The following is a 16,900-nucleotide window of genomic DNA, read 5'->3' on the forward strand; positions in this document are numbered from 1 at the left end:
TTATGAAGGAGAGGTTATCTTGTTGATGTAATTAAAGTATAATCTATGTGCAGGCATTCGAACATGGTGAAATTCGCATTTAGATTGACAGGTGGTCTGATGTAATGAACAAGATTGTTGATTTGGAATGTTGAATGGCAGGATACATGATGTGCATTACAGGAAGGTTGATTTAAGTAATATACATCATTCCTTTCTCAGTCAGTCAACCTTTTGACTTTGCTCAGAGCTAAATGTAGTTCAATTAATTGAAAGGTCATCATACTTCATGCATTCAGTGCTTGTAGTTTAAAAATTAGTTTTGTGGTATGAATTTTAAGTGATTACTGTTCTATCATCATAAGTTTTTCTCGAACTATAAATTTGAGTCAATTTATGGTTTACTGATCAAATGTTTAGATGTAGACAGCTGTGATTATTGCATAGTCATATTTAACACAACAAATATGATGGCCGATGAGAATTTGTAAATAGTAATGGCAAAACATTCAATATCTCTTTGGAGTTCAAAATTGGCTTTTGAAATTTGTAGTTATATACTTTAGTTTTCAAGTTCTGCCTTGTTTGGAGAGTATTTTGAGAACATTTTTTACACCTTTTTGTTTTCAGAGTTTTGTAAATTTGTGTGATTATTTTCAAATTCAGAATTCTACCCTCTTGAATTCAGTGTCCTAAGAAGATAAGGAGCATTTTTATGCTTTGTTGATATAATCTCTCATATTCTGCAATTACTGAATCTTGAAAACATGCGTTTCAGAATTGCTACTATACTTTCTTAGTTCTCAGATCTAAAGTCAATTACATGATGAAGTGTAGTTTCCCTATCAATCAACACTCATAGTGTTAGAACTGTTGTGTTTCTTGGATCACTTCAGCCCTTAGAGTTATAACATGTTTTAAGTGATTATTTTTAATATTCCCTTTGATTTTTTGATCCATCACATGCAGTGACGATATATTTCTTTATTACATCACAATTTCCTTGCTCGGGCAAGATCTAGATGTGTGTGCGCAATTTCATTGTCATTCACATACATGCTCGGAATAATAATAAAGCATCGACTTTAGTGCTTTTCTATGAATCAAAGTTTATTTTTTATTTTTATATCCTGTAGAGAATGTTTCCTTCCTTTGTAGTTGAATATTTTCAAATGTGGAATATAATGCTAGTAATCACATCTTGATATCAGGTGATGAGATATATTATCACTTCCTAGGCGAGCAAGATGGAACCCTAATGACTCTATCTTTCGTCAGCTGTGCTTAAAAAACGATAACTACATCCAGCTCACCCTGTGATAGTTTTCCCATTACCTTCACCAATGGTTATTATTTACTTAATATTGGAATTCAGCACATATTGAAAACATCTTTAGTATCATTAATATATTCTTTCAATGATTTCTTCATTTGACATCCTACGCTTTTGAATCGAGTCTCTTGTGAACATTTCAGTATCCTTTTATCAGGAGATTATAATATAGAATCATACGCATCTGATTTCAACATATTGAACTACTTCTTGTCACAGGAAATTCTTTAGATCAAAGAATTTTGAGGGTTGGTTTCAGCAGCGTCAGGAGGAAGTGAACTGTAAGCTGTCAGCTCTCCACTTAGAGACTCTTTGTGAGGCAGACATCGCTGACTGGGCGAAAGACAAGCAAGAGGTGGAGGTTGTTGATCTACTCTTGAAGCTTCGAGAGAAGATGGTTAGTTGGCTTGGGTTTATGTCCATATTATTGTTATATCTTCACTTATCAAAGGACTGAAGTACTAGTAGATAAAATGATAGCCTTTGATATTATCTGTATGCAATACAGAAAAGGGTTTTGGACTTGCCAATGCCACTATATGGCAAGTATTTATAATTGCAGTATATGGTTTTTATGCTCCCGCAGACGAAGTCAGGAGGGGGCATTAAGCGTTGGCCCTGTCCGTCCGTCCCCCACTTGGTTTCCGCGCAATAACTCGAACAATATTTTAAAAATTTTCGGTGTGTAGGTAGATGACACCAAAATATAGGCTAAGTTTGAATTTAGAGTCCGCAGGTGAGGTCAAAGGTCACAGCTCATTAAATATGTGAGTTGGTTTCCGTGCATTAAATCGAAAATATTTAATGGATTACAAAAAATTTTGGTGTGTGGGTAGATGACACCAAAATATAGGCTAAGTTTGAATTTGGAGTCCGCAGTTCAAAGGTCACAGCTCATTAAATATGAGAGTTGGTTTCTGCGCAATAAATTGAAAAATAATTAATGGATTAAAAAAAAATCTGGTGTGTAGGTAAATGACACCAAAATACAGGCTAAGTTCGAATTCGGAGTCCGCAGGTCAAAGGTCACAGCTCATTAAATATGGAAGTTGGTTTCCTGAACTTATGAAACAGATTTAATAAAAATTGGAAAAAAAAAGAAAAATTGAAATTTGAAAGTTATTAATATGTAAACTGCTCTGTTTTGCCCTGCAGGCTAGTGTCCGGGACAACAGTATCTTGGTGAAGCCAGAGTTGATCAAACAGCTAGGAGCACACATGGATGCTATCATCTTGAACTTACCTGAAGACTTACAGATTGTCCTACAGAGTCACTGATAGTGAATCCAAACACTCACTGATGCATGTGAAGACTTCATAAAGGATTGCTATGTGTCTTGATATAGCCAAATTTGGTCAAGCAGCTTTAAAAGGTCACAAGGAGTTGAAAACATTGGCATTTCAGGGAAAGGAAGGCATCTTTTGAATGTTGGAAAGTGAGAAGACGTGTATGAAGCTGGATACTTTTTTTTTATGAAGTAAACTCATTGTTGATTGAGCAGCAATGAATGCATTTGGATGTTACCATTATGAACTTTGGATTATCTGAAGGACCTGTAGTTCATCTTAATGTACTCAACAGGAATCCATCTGTAATGAGGTTAGCCAACAGAACCAAGTCTTTTATATACTAAGTTTTTCAACCATGTGAAAGTTTGAATGAAAGTGAGATCCCTGAACTATCTTAAGGTGAATACAGTGTGCTATAAAATCAAGTCAATGATTGATCAGACTAGGAAGACATGAATTTACAAATTAATGACTTGAAGGAAAGAATTCATTTCTTGTTCATGCTACAGGTGGTTCCTATCGATGACATTAGAAACCAACCAGACCAACTTCAACTATTACTATGTGGAAAATGTGACTTGTGACAGGATTGTATTCTCAAGTTTGAACATGTCGTTTGGTCATAAAGGTGAAGGAAAAAATGTTTTTGCACATTTTGTATATTTTGTACTGAGAGCCTGAAGGTTTCATCATAATAATAATCCCTTCTAGTTCTATGCACAGTCTGTTCATTTATTGGTACACATGTGCTCAAAATATTTGCCCTTGCCATTTTAGAGTATTTTTATCTGGAACTGATATGAAGTTTTTATACTAAACGTAGTTACACCTAAACTTTAAAAATATAGTAGGGAAAATTCAGATTTACTTGAATGATTATTATTATTATTTTTGATATTTGTTACTCCAATCTGCTATTCCTGTCCATCAGTGCATTTAGGATTTAATAGAAACTTCTTCCTGAACATTCAAGCTGTACAACCAAAATTTCTACAGGACTGAATTTTAGAATATGTATGTATATTGAATTTCCAGTAGAGACTTTTCTCCTGTGCCTTTTGATCACTGACCATATTCTTTTTATTTTATTGATTATTCTTAGAATAATAGTGAATACTTCATTTTGTGCTTGAATTAGAAAGAAAAAAAAAATTGTAATGAAAATTACCTGATGTGTCTGTTTGACTATCTAAGCTCTTTTGATATATTTTTGCTGAAATTGTTAATTCTCCCATTTTACACACAACTATAAAATTTCAAGGGTGTATATATCTGATGTGCACTATTATTATTCTTCTTCACATCACCACTCTACATGGATAAAGAAATCATTGTATTTGCTTAGCAATGTGAACAGCTCATACAGCAACTGACTGGAATATCCCCCTGGGAGTGGAGAATGATCTTGCAGCTTACTCAATTTATAGGAACTTATCATTGAAACCATTCAATACGGGCATTCAATATTCTGCTGGATTGGTATATTCTGAAATTTTATGCATGTTAAAGTTGGTTGATGCATTTAATGATGATGAAAAATATATTAAATATTATTCCCAGATACTTGAACTGAACCGAATGAACTAAGCGTCATGTTTCCGCAAACTGAACGTTAATGGTCTTAGATGTGTCACAATTGGCTACCTTTAATTAACTTTTGACCAGAATTTAGATAAAACCCGAGTTCAGAATTGGGGCCTACGTCGTTGGCATCTTACAGAGAGCATGATTATAATGTTATTCACTTCTGATACTGCCTACCACAAAAGTAATTACAAATGTAAAATGATTTGTATATCTATATGATATTTCATGGTTATGGTGTGCATGTTTTGACATTGTACTATCTAAAGATGTTTGAAGCAAAAACTTATGCAGACACAATGTAATATCCAGATGGTATCAAGTGCTGTGTTATTGTTATTATTAAACTCTTATCAGATATTTGATTTATTTATTTACCAACAATATTCACACGTTTACAGGTTATGAAACAAATTGCATAACAGTTGCACATGTATAAGAATACCATGGTAATTGGGACCAGAAAGTAGCACAAGTGCTTATTGAGCCTGGCCCCACAAATATTACAAAATGCACATTTAAGAAGGAAAACAAAACAAAACAAACATTAAAATTGCAATACATTCCTTGTAAAGGGTGATCATCAACATTTTTTTTTTAAGTATCATAATTGTATTGATTATCTAGTGTAGATTTACATGTTGATGGTGTGAATTTATAAAAACAAATAACTTTTTAGAGAATTCCTAAAACTTTTTCTTGATTTCTTCAATTGTATATTAACTGGTACTTTATTCCAGAATTTGCTATCTAGAAAAGAAAATGAAAATTGGCCTGAGTTGTTTTTAGTCTTGTGGAAGATTATTATTATTTGTTTGGTGTCACCTCTGCCTTGGGGGCGAAAAGCAAACTGAATCACTGTGATCAGCGGGTCTCTCCTCCCAATATAACTGATTGAGGGAGTGCAGGTGGACCACTACACAGGGGACTCCCCTACTCTTATATGGATAGTGCAGTGGGTTCTTAATGTGCAAAGGTGGTGACTCTCCTCTGCAAGGGGCCTCCATTTAACCTCCTGTCCGAAGGATGGACTTTTCCATTGTAACATAGCCCACATCTATGGAACAAGGTAGAGTTGTTTACACACAACGCAGGCTTCAGTCATCTAACCGGGGTGAACTCGAACCCACGACCTTTGGTTCAACAGACAGACGATTTAGCCACTGTACTGTGTACATAAAGTAAGTGAAGAGTAAAGCTAGAATGATGTCCTTTAATATGTACACATTATGCTGCTGTGAGTTATCTTTCCATATTGCTGTTATTTGAGGTCTATATGGAGAAAAATGCTGGTAGTAGTGTACAACCCTGCCCTAATTTTAATATACATACATGTACTAGTATACACAAATTCATGCAGAATCAACAGGAATTAACCAGCATCACAAACATTACTTTATCTATAGATTAACATCAAATACATGTATTTGATGGACCAATATTTACGGGTCATAATGTTACATGTTTAAAAGTCATACAATAGTGAGAGTGATACTAGTATTTCATCGTATTATTAAGCTTTATATTATAGTCATTCCTAGTATCCAGGGTTCTCTTGGGTTTACAGTGAAAGGTTATACAATGTTTTACAAAAATGTATATTTTTAAACATTAATGATGGTTAGACGATTGTCATCAGAATTATGCACACTTTGAATATCAGAATTCAGAGTTAGAAATGTTGATCATTTTAGACTGTTCAACAATTCTTGTGCCTACACAGTAGCAAGAATCAAGTATAGTAGATTTGAATGTAATTTTAATGACATTAAGTGTGTTGCTCATACTGTAGATGTATGTTACGTGTATAATTATATCTTTGTGAGTTGCAAATAACCACCAGTTGGCTACCATTTGTGATGGAATTAGTCCCACCACCAAACATGTTCTTGCCAAATCCTATCATTAACAGTGTCATTGAATTCATGAAGTGTCTTTTAGCAAGTGACTTTCATTCAAAAATTAATTCTTGGCTAATCAGATTCAAGGATGTCAGTTGTGTTTGCGTATCATGAATTGTAAGTATTTTTAATTTGCTTCATGAAATGTACAAGGCGCAATTTATCAAAGTCACATAGAATATCATTGACCTTTGACTTTGCATGAGATAGCAGAACTAGCATAAAACCGGGATTACATATATTTTCTGGCTCATTGTACACAGCATGTTTGATGTGCTGTATTATTTTGTCATGTCAGTATTCTTGGTCTCTTTTGAAACAAGTGCTTTAAATAATGTCATCCCCATTTTCACACACTAATCTGGGAGTGTTTCAGTGGATTTTTTTAAATCAACAATTTGAGTTTAGCTTTTGTATTGTGGCTTTAAAAAGTTTGTGATTGAATTTCAATTTTTGATACCATGATAGAACAATATCTGAGGAATCATCCATGAGACTGCTTAAGACTTATATTTTGTGAGAATATAGACATATAATGATCTTGTTAAAACAGTGACAATGTTTTCCATGTAAGAACTTGGTGTAAACAAATGGACATGAAAGCCTCTTTGATATCATATGACTTTATTGCAGGACAATTTATTTTATTATTTTTTTTTTAATAACAAACTATAATTTCAATTTCAATTGATCATACACACCAAATTTCATGTTCAAAACTTGCCTTAGCAAAATTTGATTTATCTTTGTGATTGGGAGGATATATTGGCTTAGTTTTGGTGATAGTAATACGTAACATTTTAATCAAGAATTGTGGATTTAAATGTAAGGAGGCTATTGCTAAATTGTGATAAATTTTAATCCATTTTATGTGCTATTATTTTTACATGTTTTGCAGAGTACATGTATCACCACTTTATATTTGGTGTATTAGATGTTTCTTTCTGATCTTGAACAGGAAATGCAGGCATTTTCTCAATTTCTGAATGGCTGTGTTTATGTTGTTATAGTTTTAAAAAAGATATATATTTTCTCTGTAATCAGAAATATTTATCTTGTATATTAAGATGAACTGTTTTCCTTGTACATGTTGAATGATAATGTATTGTATGTGTCTTTGAAGGCACATTTGCTGAAAACGCAAAAAAATGAACTTTTCAGTGCAGAATCACAGTTTTTAAATTCATTTGTAGTCTAAACAGGGTAGGATCATATTTTAAAAGGCTTTTGTATCATTTACACTGAAAAAAATGAAGTGCTAATTTAGCACTTACAGTGCTTGTATAGTGACTGCACTAAGAGTGCTGATTTTTTAGTTTAAATTTGAAATAGAAAATCAGCACTCGTAGTGCAGTCACTATACGAGCACTGTAAGTGCTTAATTAGCACTTCAATTTTTGCAGTGTACATGACTATGCCCCTGAAATATTTAATGGGTATATGTTTATTGGATTTTCTTCAGCGCATCTTGTAATCAAAACCTTACATAAAGTTTTAATGTGTTGGGTATGAAGTTTCCTTGCTTTAATTGTATTCTGCAACTGACATAAAGCCATTTTATTTGAATCGTATTCCTGGTTAATGGTTTAATGGTTGGTGCATGAACATTTTGACACAAGTTTTCTACCATTTTTTATTCCGTTGACCATCAGGATACTAGTATACAGGTGAGTCTACCCCAAGTCAAATATTTAGGGACCACAACAATATTTGGGATTTGTATGAAATTAGACAGAAAAGGTAAATAACACTTTACAATTATCTGCTCTGAATAGTGCTACAACTTAGATGATTATTCAAATATATGCAGATTCTACTGTGAAAAAATGTGTTCTTCGTCGGTGAATTACATCTTTATATTCATTATGATACCATCCTTAGCAAAGTGGAATTACATCAACTTTGTGTCAGAGCAGCATCCCAGAATATTGAAAATATGTTATTATTGGTCATCATTCTACTCCCTTCATTGGTGCATTGATACCTCATTGCTATTTCACTTGAATTCTAGGTTTTAAAACAAGGGCAATCTATGATTTATCTGTATGCTTTGATTGCCAATTACAAAACCTATGTGATTGCCATTCAATGTTTTTTACAACATAAATTTGACCCAAGTTTTATTAATTTGCTCTGATTTTTAATTATGAATTTGACACTGGTAAGTGTTAATGACACAGTTAATGATGTACTTATTATATATAAATGTAGGATATTGCAAAATGTGTGAATTCATTTGTGACAAGAAGTTTTATGTGTATTATCATGATAATTGCAATTAAAATGATTGTTTGACTTGTACTTGGCTTCTTGCTGTGTTCACTCATTTTGTCATTTTGTTTGCTTTGATTCAATCTCATATTAGCAACACTAAATTAGAAACTATCATAAAATCAATGTAATATTCCTATATGCTTCCCCTCTGCATTATCAGAAGTTAAAAAGGGTCATCTTTTCCTATTTTATATGTATGTAGTCTATGACTTATGAAAATGAGTAAATAAGCGGATGAATGAATAAAAAAAGAATACATAGATAATTCAATTAGGTTATGATTTAGAGAATGAGACTGGAGCAACTGCCTCATCTGACAAAAATTGGAATGCTTTAACCATTATAAAACACACAATGTATATCTATATTTTTTGAAACCTAAACAAGCATGACTTACGTAAGAAAGTCATGCAAATACATCAAACAGGACCGACAGTAACAAAAGTAATCCATTTATAGGAGCGTCGTGGCCCAATGGATTAGTCTCCGGACTTTGAAACAGAGGGTCGTGGGTTTAATATCCCATGCAGCCATAGCGTAATTTCCTTCAGCAAGGAATTCATCCACAGTGTGCTGCACTCGACTCAGGTGAGGTAAATGGGTACCGGCAGGAAGTAATTCCTCAAAAAGCTGTGTGCACCTGGATAGGTAGCCTATAGCTTAGCCGGTTAACGATAATAGCAGGGCCCGCTGGGAGAACAGTTTTCGGAACTGAAGTGGCTACCCTGGGTAAATATACCGTTATAATTATTATTATACTAGAATATCATTGACTGGTGGAAACTTTTGTCTAAATGTATTCGGGGGGGGGGGGGGGCACTGAGGAAGAGAGCGATAAAGGCGTCTGGATCAGAGAGGTATGTAATGTAGATAGAATTAAAGGGATACTCCAGACTGAGAATGATACGATTTGGACAGATAGAGAAAAATCAGACAGTCAAAACACTGAAAATTTGATAAAAATCGGACAAAGAATAACAAAGTGATGGCATTTAAAAAATTTCCAGTAAAACAGCTCAAGGCATGTCTTCATGAATATTCAATGAGCAAATTGATGATGTCATATCCCCACTCGTTCTTTTGTATTTTCCCCTCAACTGACAACTAAAAACAATGGATTGGCAACTGATTTAGTGCACTAGATATTCATTGCTGCAACTTATTTCATTATAAAGGAGAAATATCATTCACACATATATAAAAAATGAAACAGTAATGATTCCATGTAATAACCTAAGAAAAATGAGAGTGGGGATGTGACATCATAGGTACACGTAATGAATATTCATGAAGGTGTATAACTGTTTTCACAATAATTTTGGCTAAACTTTAAAATTTAATAATTTCACTATTTGTTATCAGATTTTGATGAAATTTTCAGAATTTTACTGTGTGAATATTACTCTATTTATCTATATATGAATATTATCAGCCCGGAGTACCCCTTTAAGAAGGGGAGGGGGCCATGAAGCAACCCGTTTTCAAAAAGATTCATGCATATATCGTTGATTATCTTGGAGGCCACTGACAATTAACAAATAGGGCACTTTTATGGAAATGAGACACAATATGCACAATAGTGTAATAAGGGTGTAAAAGAACGACTAATATGATACAGAAAAGAATTATCTATAAAGGGTAAAATCACGTGTAGGGTCTTTTTCGCCATATGTATCTGGATTTTCATGCGATCTTTGACCAGGGAATGCTTTATGAGGTTTACAGATTTTTATACGCCTGTCCTACAGGACGTATTATGGTATCGCGCTCGGCGTCCGTCCGTCCGTCTGTTAACTTTTCCTTGTAAACGCGATAACTTCGTTTTAACATAACCGAGGCTCATATAATTTGGTGTGTATTATACTAGCATAGATCCCAGGAATTCTTTTGATTTTGAGGTCAGAAGGTCAAAGGTGAAGTTGCAACCTTCCAGTTTTCTTGCTTGACTAATAACTCCATTTTCCGCATTTCAGACGGGCGTATTATGTCGATGTCTAGACATCGATATAAAGCATAAGTAAACTGGTAGTTTTTCTTTAGATGAAAAAAAAACAAAAAAACTTGGAAATATAGGGCTTTAAAAAAATCCTTGGTGACGAGTGTGTTCACCGACCTATGGACCTCAGTCCTGCCTGTGATTCAAAATGTGTATTCTCGAGAACAATTATGAACGTGTCATAGGACCAACACCCCCTATACCAGTTTACTTATGCTTTATATCGATGTCTATAATGTAGTTTTGTAAAGCTTAATATATATATATATATATATATATATAACTACATATATATATATATATATATATATATATATATAAATATATATATATATATATATATATATATATTTATATATATATATATATATATATATATAAATATATATATATATATATATGTATATATAAATATATATATATATGTATATATATATATATATATATATGTGTGTATATATACATATATATTTTTATATATTACAAATACATATACTACTTGTGTCTTGCTGTAGGCATATTTTTTGTGATTTGAAATGTCCTGACTTCTTATCCTATATTCTATTTAATAAAAGTTTCTGCATTATTTATTTTCATCAAAATAAATTTTCGGTCGAGGTACAGACTTCCCCCGATTCATTTATGTCGTAAATATGTTTGTATAGCAAAATTTCATTTGATCCTCGGTTAACCAGCTTTTTTAAAATTAACTTTCTTATTTTACATTAAATTTGGATGAAACTTTGAGCATTATGCTTATCAGTTTTCTTTTTGTCCGAAGCGACCTCCACTTTTTTTTTTTTTTTTTTGGGGGGGGGGGGTGATCTTCTCTCTAATTGTATATACCGTGTACATACAACAGTTTGTGATATTGGACCATTTGTAGTATGTTCCTCCACCGAGAACGTTCTCAAATCACTGTTCTAAATGTGAAATACAAATTAGTGTAAGACCTCATTGGACAGTGTGGGTAAGCACGCACATTCACACACACACACACACACACACATATATATAAACATTGTAAACAATATTGTTACTTTTAATCAACAGCAAGTTTATCAAAAAGAAAAACATTTGACGAAGTTACAATAAGCTAGGATATAGTACAAAGGGAACTACATATATATACATGTATACATTTTGATGTTCACAGCGCGCCTGAAGTAGGCATACAATAATATCCACACAAACAAATCAATATAAAAGCGTGCTAGAATGCATGATGCCCTGCCAAGTATATCTGTTTTAATTCATGAAGAATAAAATAATGTGAAATAAAATATAATCAAACCAAAACGTTATTAAATGAAAATACACATCGAACAATCTTCAAGATTTTACTTTCAATATCTGTATGTCGTTTACCCAAGCTATCATAATTATAATTACTGTGAAATTAAACTGATATTCAAGCAGAGACAAGAATATACTTGATACTTTCACTATGCGTTTTCTTTGTAAACTGATATAATTATGCTAAAAATACACTTTAGATTATATGCTGATTCAAAAGTGTATCGCATAACTAGCATCATACGTAATTTATGTTGCGTGATGTTAGGATTTAATTATCAACAGCAAGTTTTTGGTTATTTTGATTGTACTAAAAAGCAGCTGAAAGCTTATGGTTCAATTCTTGTTTTAACACTTCAGATTTTTTCACTGATATAGCACGTATTTAATGAGGAGTGGTATCTTTATAAACAAGGACGTTACCCAAGGATCAGTAGTACCAAGTATGAACACAATGATGCAGAAACACAAAAATAAGAGCAATATAAAGTCAAACAAAAAAATTAACATTTTTGTAACCAAAAAATGATGTACATGACCTCTCATGATTTGACCTTTTGACACATAGATGACCTTTAACCTCACCATTTTCATCACCACAAATGTGGTATTACCCAGGATCAATTTGTACCTAGTAAGAACACATTTGATGCAGAAATAAAGAAATGAGAGCAAGTTAAATAAAAACTTTAACATTTTTGTAACAGACCATTAGGAAAAATGATTACAAGGTCTCTGCCGAGCTTCGTTCAGGCGAGACAAAAACTGTATCAGTCCAAACCACAGATTTACTAATACCATGGGACACAAATATAAGTGACATAGATTTAGTTGTGTTTTCAATTCTATCAGTGGCTTATTTGCATACTTCAGTATGCAAATTTATAAATTTTCATACTAGTCAATCAATTTTCTTTCTTTTTTAAATGCATGGTCTATAAGCTACATTTACAGGGTGTGCATGGGTCTATACAGACATAACGCCCGTAATCGAACAAAAATGCTTATTATCGCATTTCCAAATCTACAATGTTAACGTATAGGCCATATTCATTCTGCTTTGCGCAATCCAATTACTAGTAATGTATTTCTTTTGTAATTATTTCTATTTTTATGTTTAGATGATAGACCATGCAGCTTGATTCACGAAATTCAATAAAGTAATTGGTATCGTTTTCCCTTGTTCGTCTATTCTTGTTTAAATGTTAACTCACATTGTTAGTCTTCGAACTTGTAATTATTTTTGTAATTAATATAACCGAACCGAATGAGCTGACATCTAAACCAAACTGTAAGCATATTCAATGGCAGCATTAATAAAGTGGCGCCAGAATCGGTAAGGGAACTTCCACAATGGTGGCTTTGACCATTGGAAAGTTCCACGAGATGGGAGGCTCGGAAGTTTTGGTTTTCGGGCCCCTTGCTTCCATCTCTGGTATACCATGCCAGCGAAAAGTATCACGGGGAATAGGAAAGCTAGCACACCTCCTGCGCGGTTCATTCTTACCAGGGTATAAATGAGACCAACAGTCAATGTGGATAGAATCGCTTTCCAATACTTGTCATCTCTGAATACCTGAGGACCCTTCCCGCGGTCATGGTATACCCTGCAGATGGCAGGTACAAAGAGGGAAACAAAGAAATAGTATGCAACCACCTCAACGGTACGATACAGAAACGGTTTGATATATCGCCAGAAGATAATTAACAGTAATAAGCACACGGCTAGACCGCCAAGAATTTTAGGATCACTCAAATCTACTTCAAATCCATGAACTCTTACGATGCGTTTAGGCCCCCTGCTCTGAGCCTGAACGTTGCACTGGCGCACGAAGACTTCAAGTTGTTCACGGTCACCTTTGTCCATGTCAACTTGCTTGTCCATGTTGCCGCATATTATGGCCCGGTGGCTACACTCGAAAGTTGTTGGTTGCTTGTCACGGAAACTCTCCATGTGACTACTTTTGATCTTCGCATGCTGGTCTGCAGTCGAAGAGCCGGCAGATTTCATGGGCCAAGGGAAGTCATGAGCGATGACAAACACATTGCTTTTCCCTGTTGGAGAATATTGGGAAAACATATGTTGTTCATTCTAGATTCAGATTAATTGATTGAAAATTACTATGATATTGACATCTTTTAGGAAAAAATCTTCAGATAACACTGTATGTTTTGATGTATTATATTGACAGTGGCACTAAATTCTCAATCCTCTCATCATTAACCAATTTCACCAATCGGCACTCCAGCCATAGATAAAGTAGGCCCATTATTAGCATACATATTGCATGAGTATGTTCAGGATATCAAAGTTTGGCAATAAATACGCAACCAAAGTCGTTAGCGAAACATCCTCGAGTCACATAAGTTTGAGTTTTTTAATTCGCAATTTAGCCCCTGGAATCTTAGCATGTAAATTGTTATATTTTCTGGATTATGAAAATTTTATGTGAGTAACAAGATGATTCTTATGGAACATTGGTTTGTGCATGAAAATAAATAAAATCAATCAGTCAATTGTAAAGCTAGTAACTATAGCACTTATGATTTCTATTTCAAGCTTTTAAATTTCTAGTTGCCCTGTTACGAAATTGAATTAGGAAATTTATACCCTGAATACACCAGTGAAAGTAGACTGTATGATCATCATTATCATAAGAGACATTTACGAGGAAAGTGATATTTCCATACCAAATACTTGTTTGACATGAGGCAAGAACTTGTCATAGAGTGCATCCATGACGTCTGTGATTGCAAAACGACGATTGTTGATAGAATGACAGACTATCACACCATCCAGTCCTTCACTTGAAAGCCGAAAACTGTCTAGATCATTGTATGGTAGCTGAATGAATTTGACTGTTGTGTTTTTCATATTAGAAACCATTGTGATGAAAGCCTTGATGTTGGACTTTGATGCTGACGAACAGATGGCTACAGCCTTTTCTCTCTCTTTTCCGGTTGGATTGGCCATTATCTACAAAAAATGAAAAAATAAAAATAAGCAAAAGATAAAAAAAAAAAAAAAAACCAACAACAAAGGAACAAAGCAATTCAAACAAAAAATCCCAAAAGAAACTTAAATGACCGAAATCACAGGAATCATTGCTTATCTGATCATTAGTAAAGTAATCAGCAAAACATGCACGACACCATTTAATGTACAAACGAAAGTGAGCACAATGAATAATGTATACCCATTCCTTGAACATTTCGTAAGACTATAACACAATAGGAAGAACGAGACATGTATTATGATTATGAATAATAAAATGATAATAGTAACACAAGTAACATAATAATAATAACAATAATATTAATAATGATAATAATAAAAAATAATAATAATGATAATAACATGACAAACATGATTATGGCAAAAATTACAGCAATTATGATAATTTTGGTTGCAAAGTTACGAAATTGAATAAGGAAGTTTATACCCTGAATACACTAGTGAAAATAGACTATATTATCATCTTTATTATCATAAGAAACAACCACATGGAAAGCTTTAAAATATTTTGGAAATTTATCCACACTGTGCTACACTCAACCCAGGTGAATGAACGGGTACCCGGTATAGGTAAGAAATTCATCGAATGCGCAGCTAAAGCCATGCATGCATGGTAATAATAATAGCAGCGCTTGTGTCATCGGGCAACAAGGACTTTATAAATCATCATCATTATCATCATCATCGTTATTATCAATTATGACCATATTGCACTTCTATTCATAAGTAGAATAACAATATACATGATATAGTAGTGATAATAACGATGGATTATAGGCTTAATGCACATATCACTTTTACACCGACTGACCGAAGCATACAACATAACAGTTCTAATTAGGATAAAACTTATAAAAGGTGACAGAGATACTACTGGGAATTTTTTACCGGGCGTGTATACAATATAATGTTGCCACTCGACATATTTTTTTTTAGAATCACGGACAACGTATAGGCCTACAGTTAAACACATGATTATTAATACCCATAGGGAAGTAGCTGCTTTTGTATATAATTCGTTATGAGAATATATAAATATCATTTTGTTCGCACCAAATAGCCAAAGCCCAAACGCCACACAAATAAAGTATTAGGCAATACATATTAGCTTCTACATTCGTTTTGTCTTTAGGCCTGCAATTATCTAAAATGTAAGTTAAACATCATGTCATGTGCCTCTTCTTCTGGCTAATATAGATAAGACATCTTCAAAAAGATTATATATAGGCCTATTCATTGAATTGGATTCCATTTCCAAATTCCAATCATACACACCAATACTAGAAATGCAGACAAGGAAGCAATTAATCTCATCACTGATCTGACACTCTTTTCCAGTGCATGGATATCATTTTTTTCCGCCGCTGCATAGAATTCATATACTCACCATTTATTTAATATATTCCGTCCTTCAGAGAATTTCAGATATCAATTGCCCAGTGATCAACTGATGACGGTATATCACCAGTTACGTTGTGTGGTCATGTCTCCTTGGTATGATCTTCAATAACAAGCAAAAGGCGAGCGTGCACGTATCCAGCTCCGTAATGAAGCCGCTCGATGTCAACGAGGTCACCGGGGAATCCCCATTGGGTATCCCCGCTTCGAAAGTCTTAATTCTAAGGCTTGTTTGTAAGAATTCACGATAAGAGCGAGAGCTGAAAATTTTAGACATTCAGACCAGAAAAATGAACATTTTAGGGACTGTTTTTAGGAATTAACAAAGAGCAGACATATCTCACCAATTCACTAGGGCGAACGTAAGCACGGACTGGAAGCATGTCACTACATAAAACAATAATAAGTGCGAGGAAATATTTTTGGTGTATATTGACTTGAAACGGATTTTTTTTAGTACAACAGGATTATATATCTCATTAAAAACAGACAATGCGAGCACCAGGAATGATGAACACACAGGCCCTATGTTTCATAAAGTTATGAAAAAAAATGTTTCTTATATAATATAATACAATATAATATAATATAATATAATATATATATATATATACACACACACACACACATATATATATACTGTATATATATAAACATACATATATATATAAATATATATACATATATATATATATATATATAAATATATATACATATCATAACTTATTCACAAATACAATAGACAAGTGACCTACCATTGTAAAGCTTAGAATCTCCTCTTTCATCTGAAACTACTTAGATTAATCCTCATTCACGCATGAGTGAGCAAAAAC

At 33.4% G+C, this 16,900-nt stretch overlaps 2 protein-coding genes across 2 annotated transcripts in view; one reads left to right on the plus strand and one right to left on the minus strand.

Annotated features, from left to right (window-relative positions):
* LOC129255568 (protein DENND6A-like) overlaps positions 1 to 8,388 on the plus strand; it is a 35,535-nt gene extending 27,147 nt beyond the window's left edge. The window contains exons 15-16 of the mRNA XM_064097159.1: positions 1,532 to 1,709; positions 2,468 to 8,388. Of these exons, the coding sequence (XP_063953229.1) occupies positions 1,532 to 1,709; positions 2,468 to 2,590 (301 nt within the window). The 3' untranslated portion in view covers positions 2,591 to 8,388. The remainder of the gene's footprint in view (positions 1 to 1,531; positions 1,710 to 2,467) is intronic.
* Positions 8,389 to 11,390: 3,002 nt separating this feature from the next.
* LOC129256279 (uncharacterized) lies at positions 11,391 to 16,477 on the minus strand. Its single transcript, XM_054894525.2, has 3 exons — positions 16,057 to 16,477; positions 14,345 to 14,630; positions 11,391 to 13,708 (listed from the first exon to the last, which is right to left on the minus strand). The coding sequence occupies exons 1-3, from the start codon at positions 16,057 to 16,059 to the stop codon at positions 12,933 to 12,935; spliced, it is 1,065 nt and encodes a 354-aa protein (XP_054750500.2). The 5' UTR covers positions 16,060 to 16,477; the 3' UTR covers positions 11,391 to 12,932.
* Positions 16,478 to 16,900: the final 423 nt, after the last annotated feature.

Source organism: Lytechinus pictus, chromosome 3 (assembly GCF_037042905.1).
Source record: "Lytechinus pictus isolate F3 Inbred chromosome 3, Lp3.0, whole genome shotgun sequence".
Classification (NCBI taxonomy): domain Eukaryota; kingdom Metazoa; phylum Echinodermata; class Echinoidea; order Temnopleuroida; family Toxopneustidae; genus Lytechinus; species Lytechinus pictus.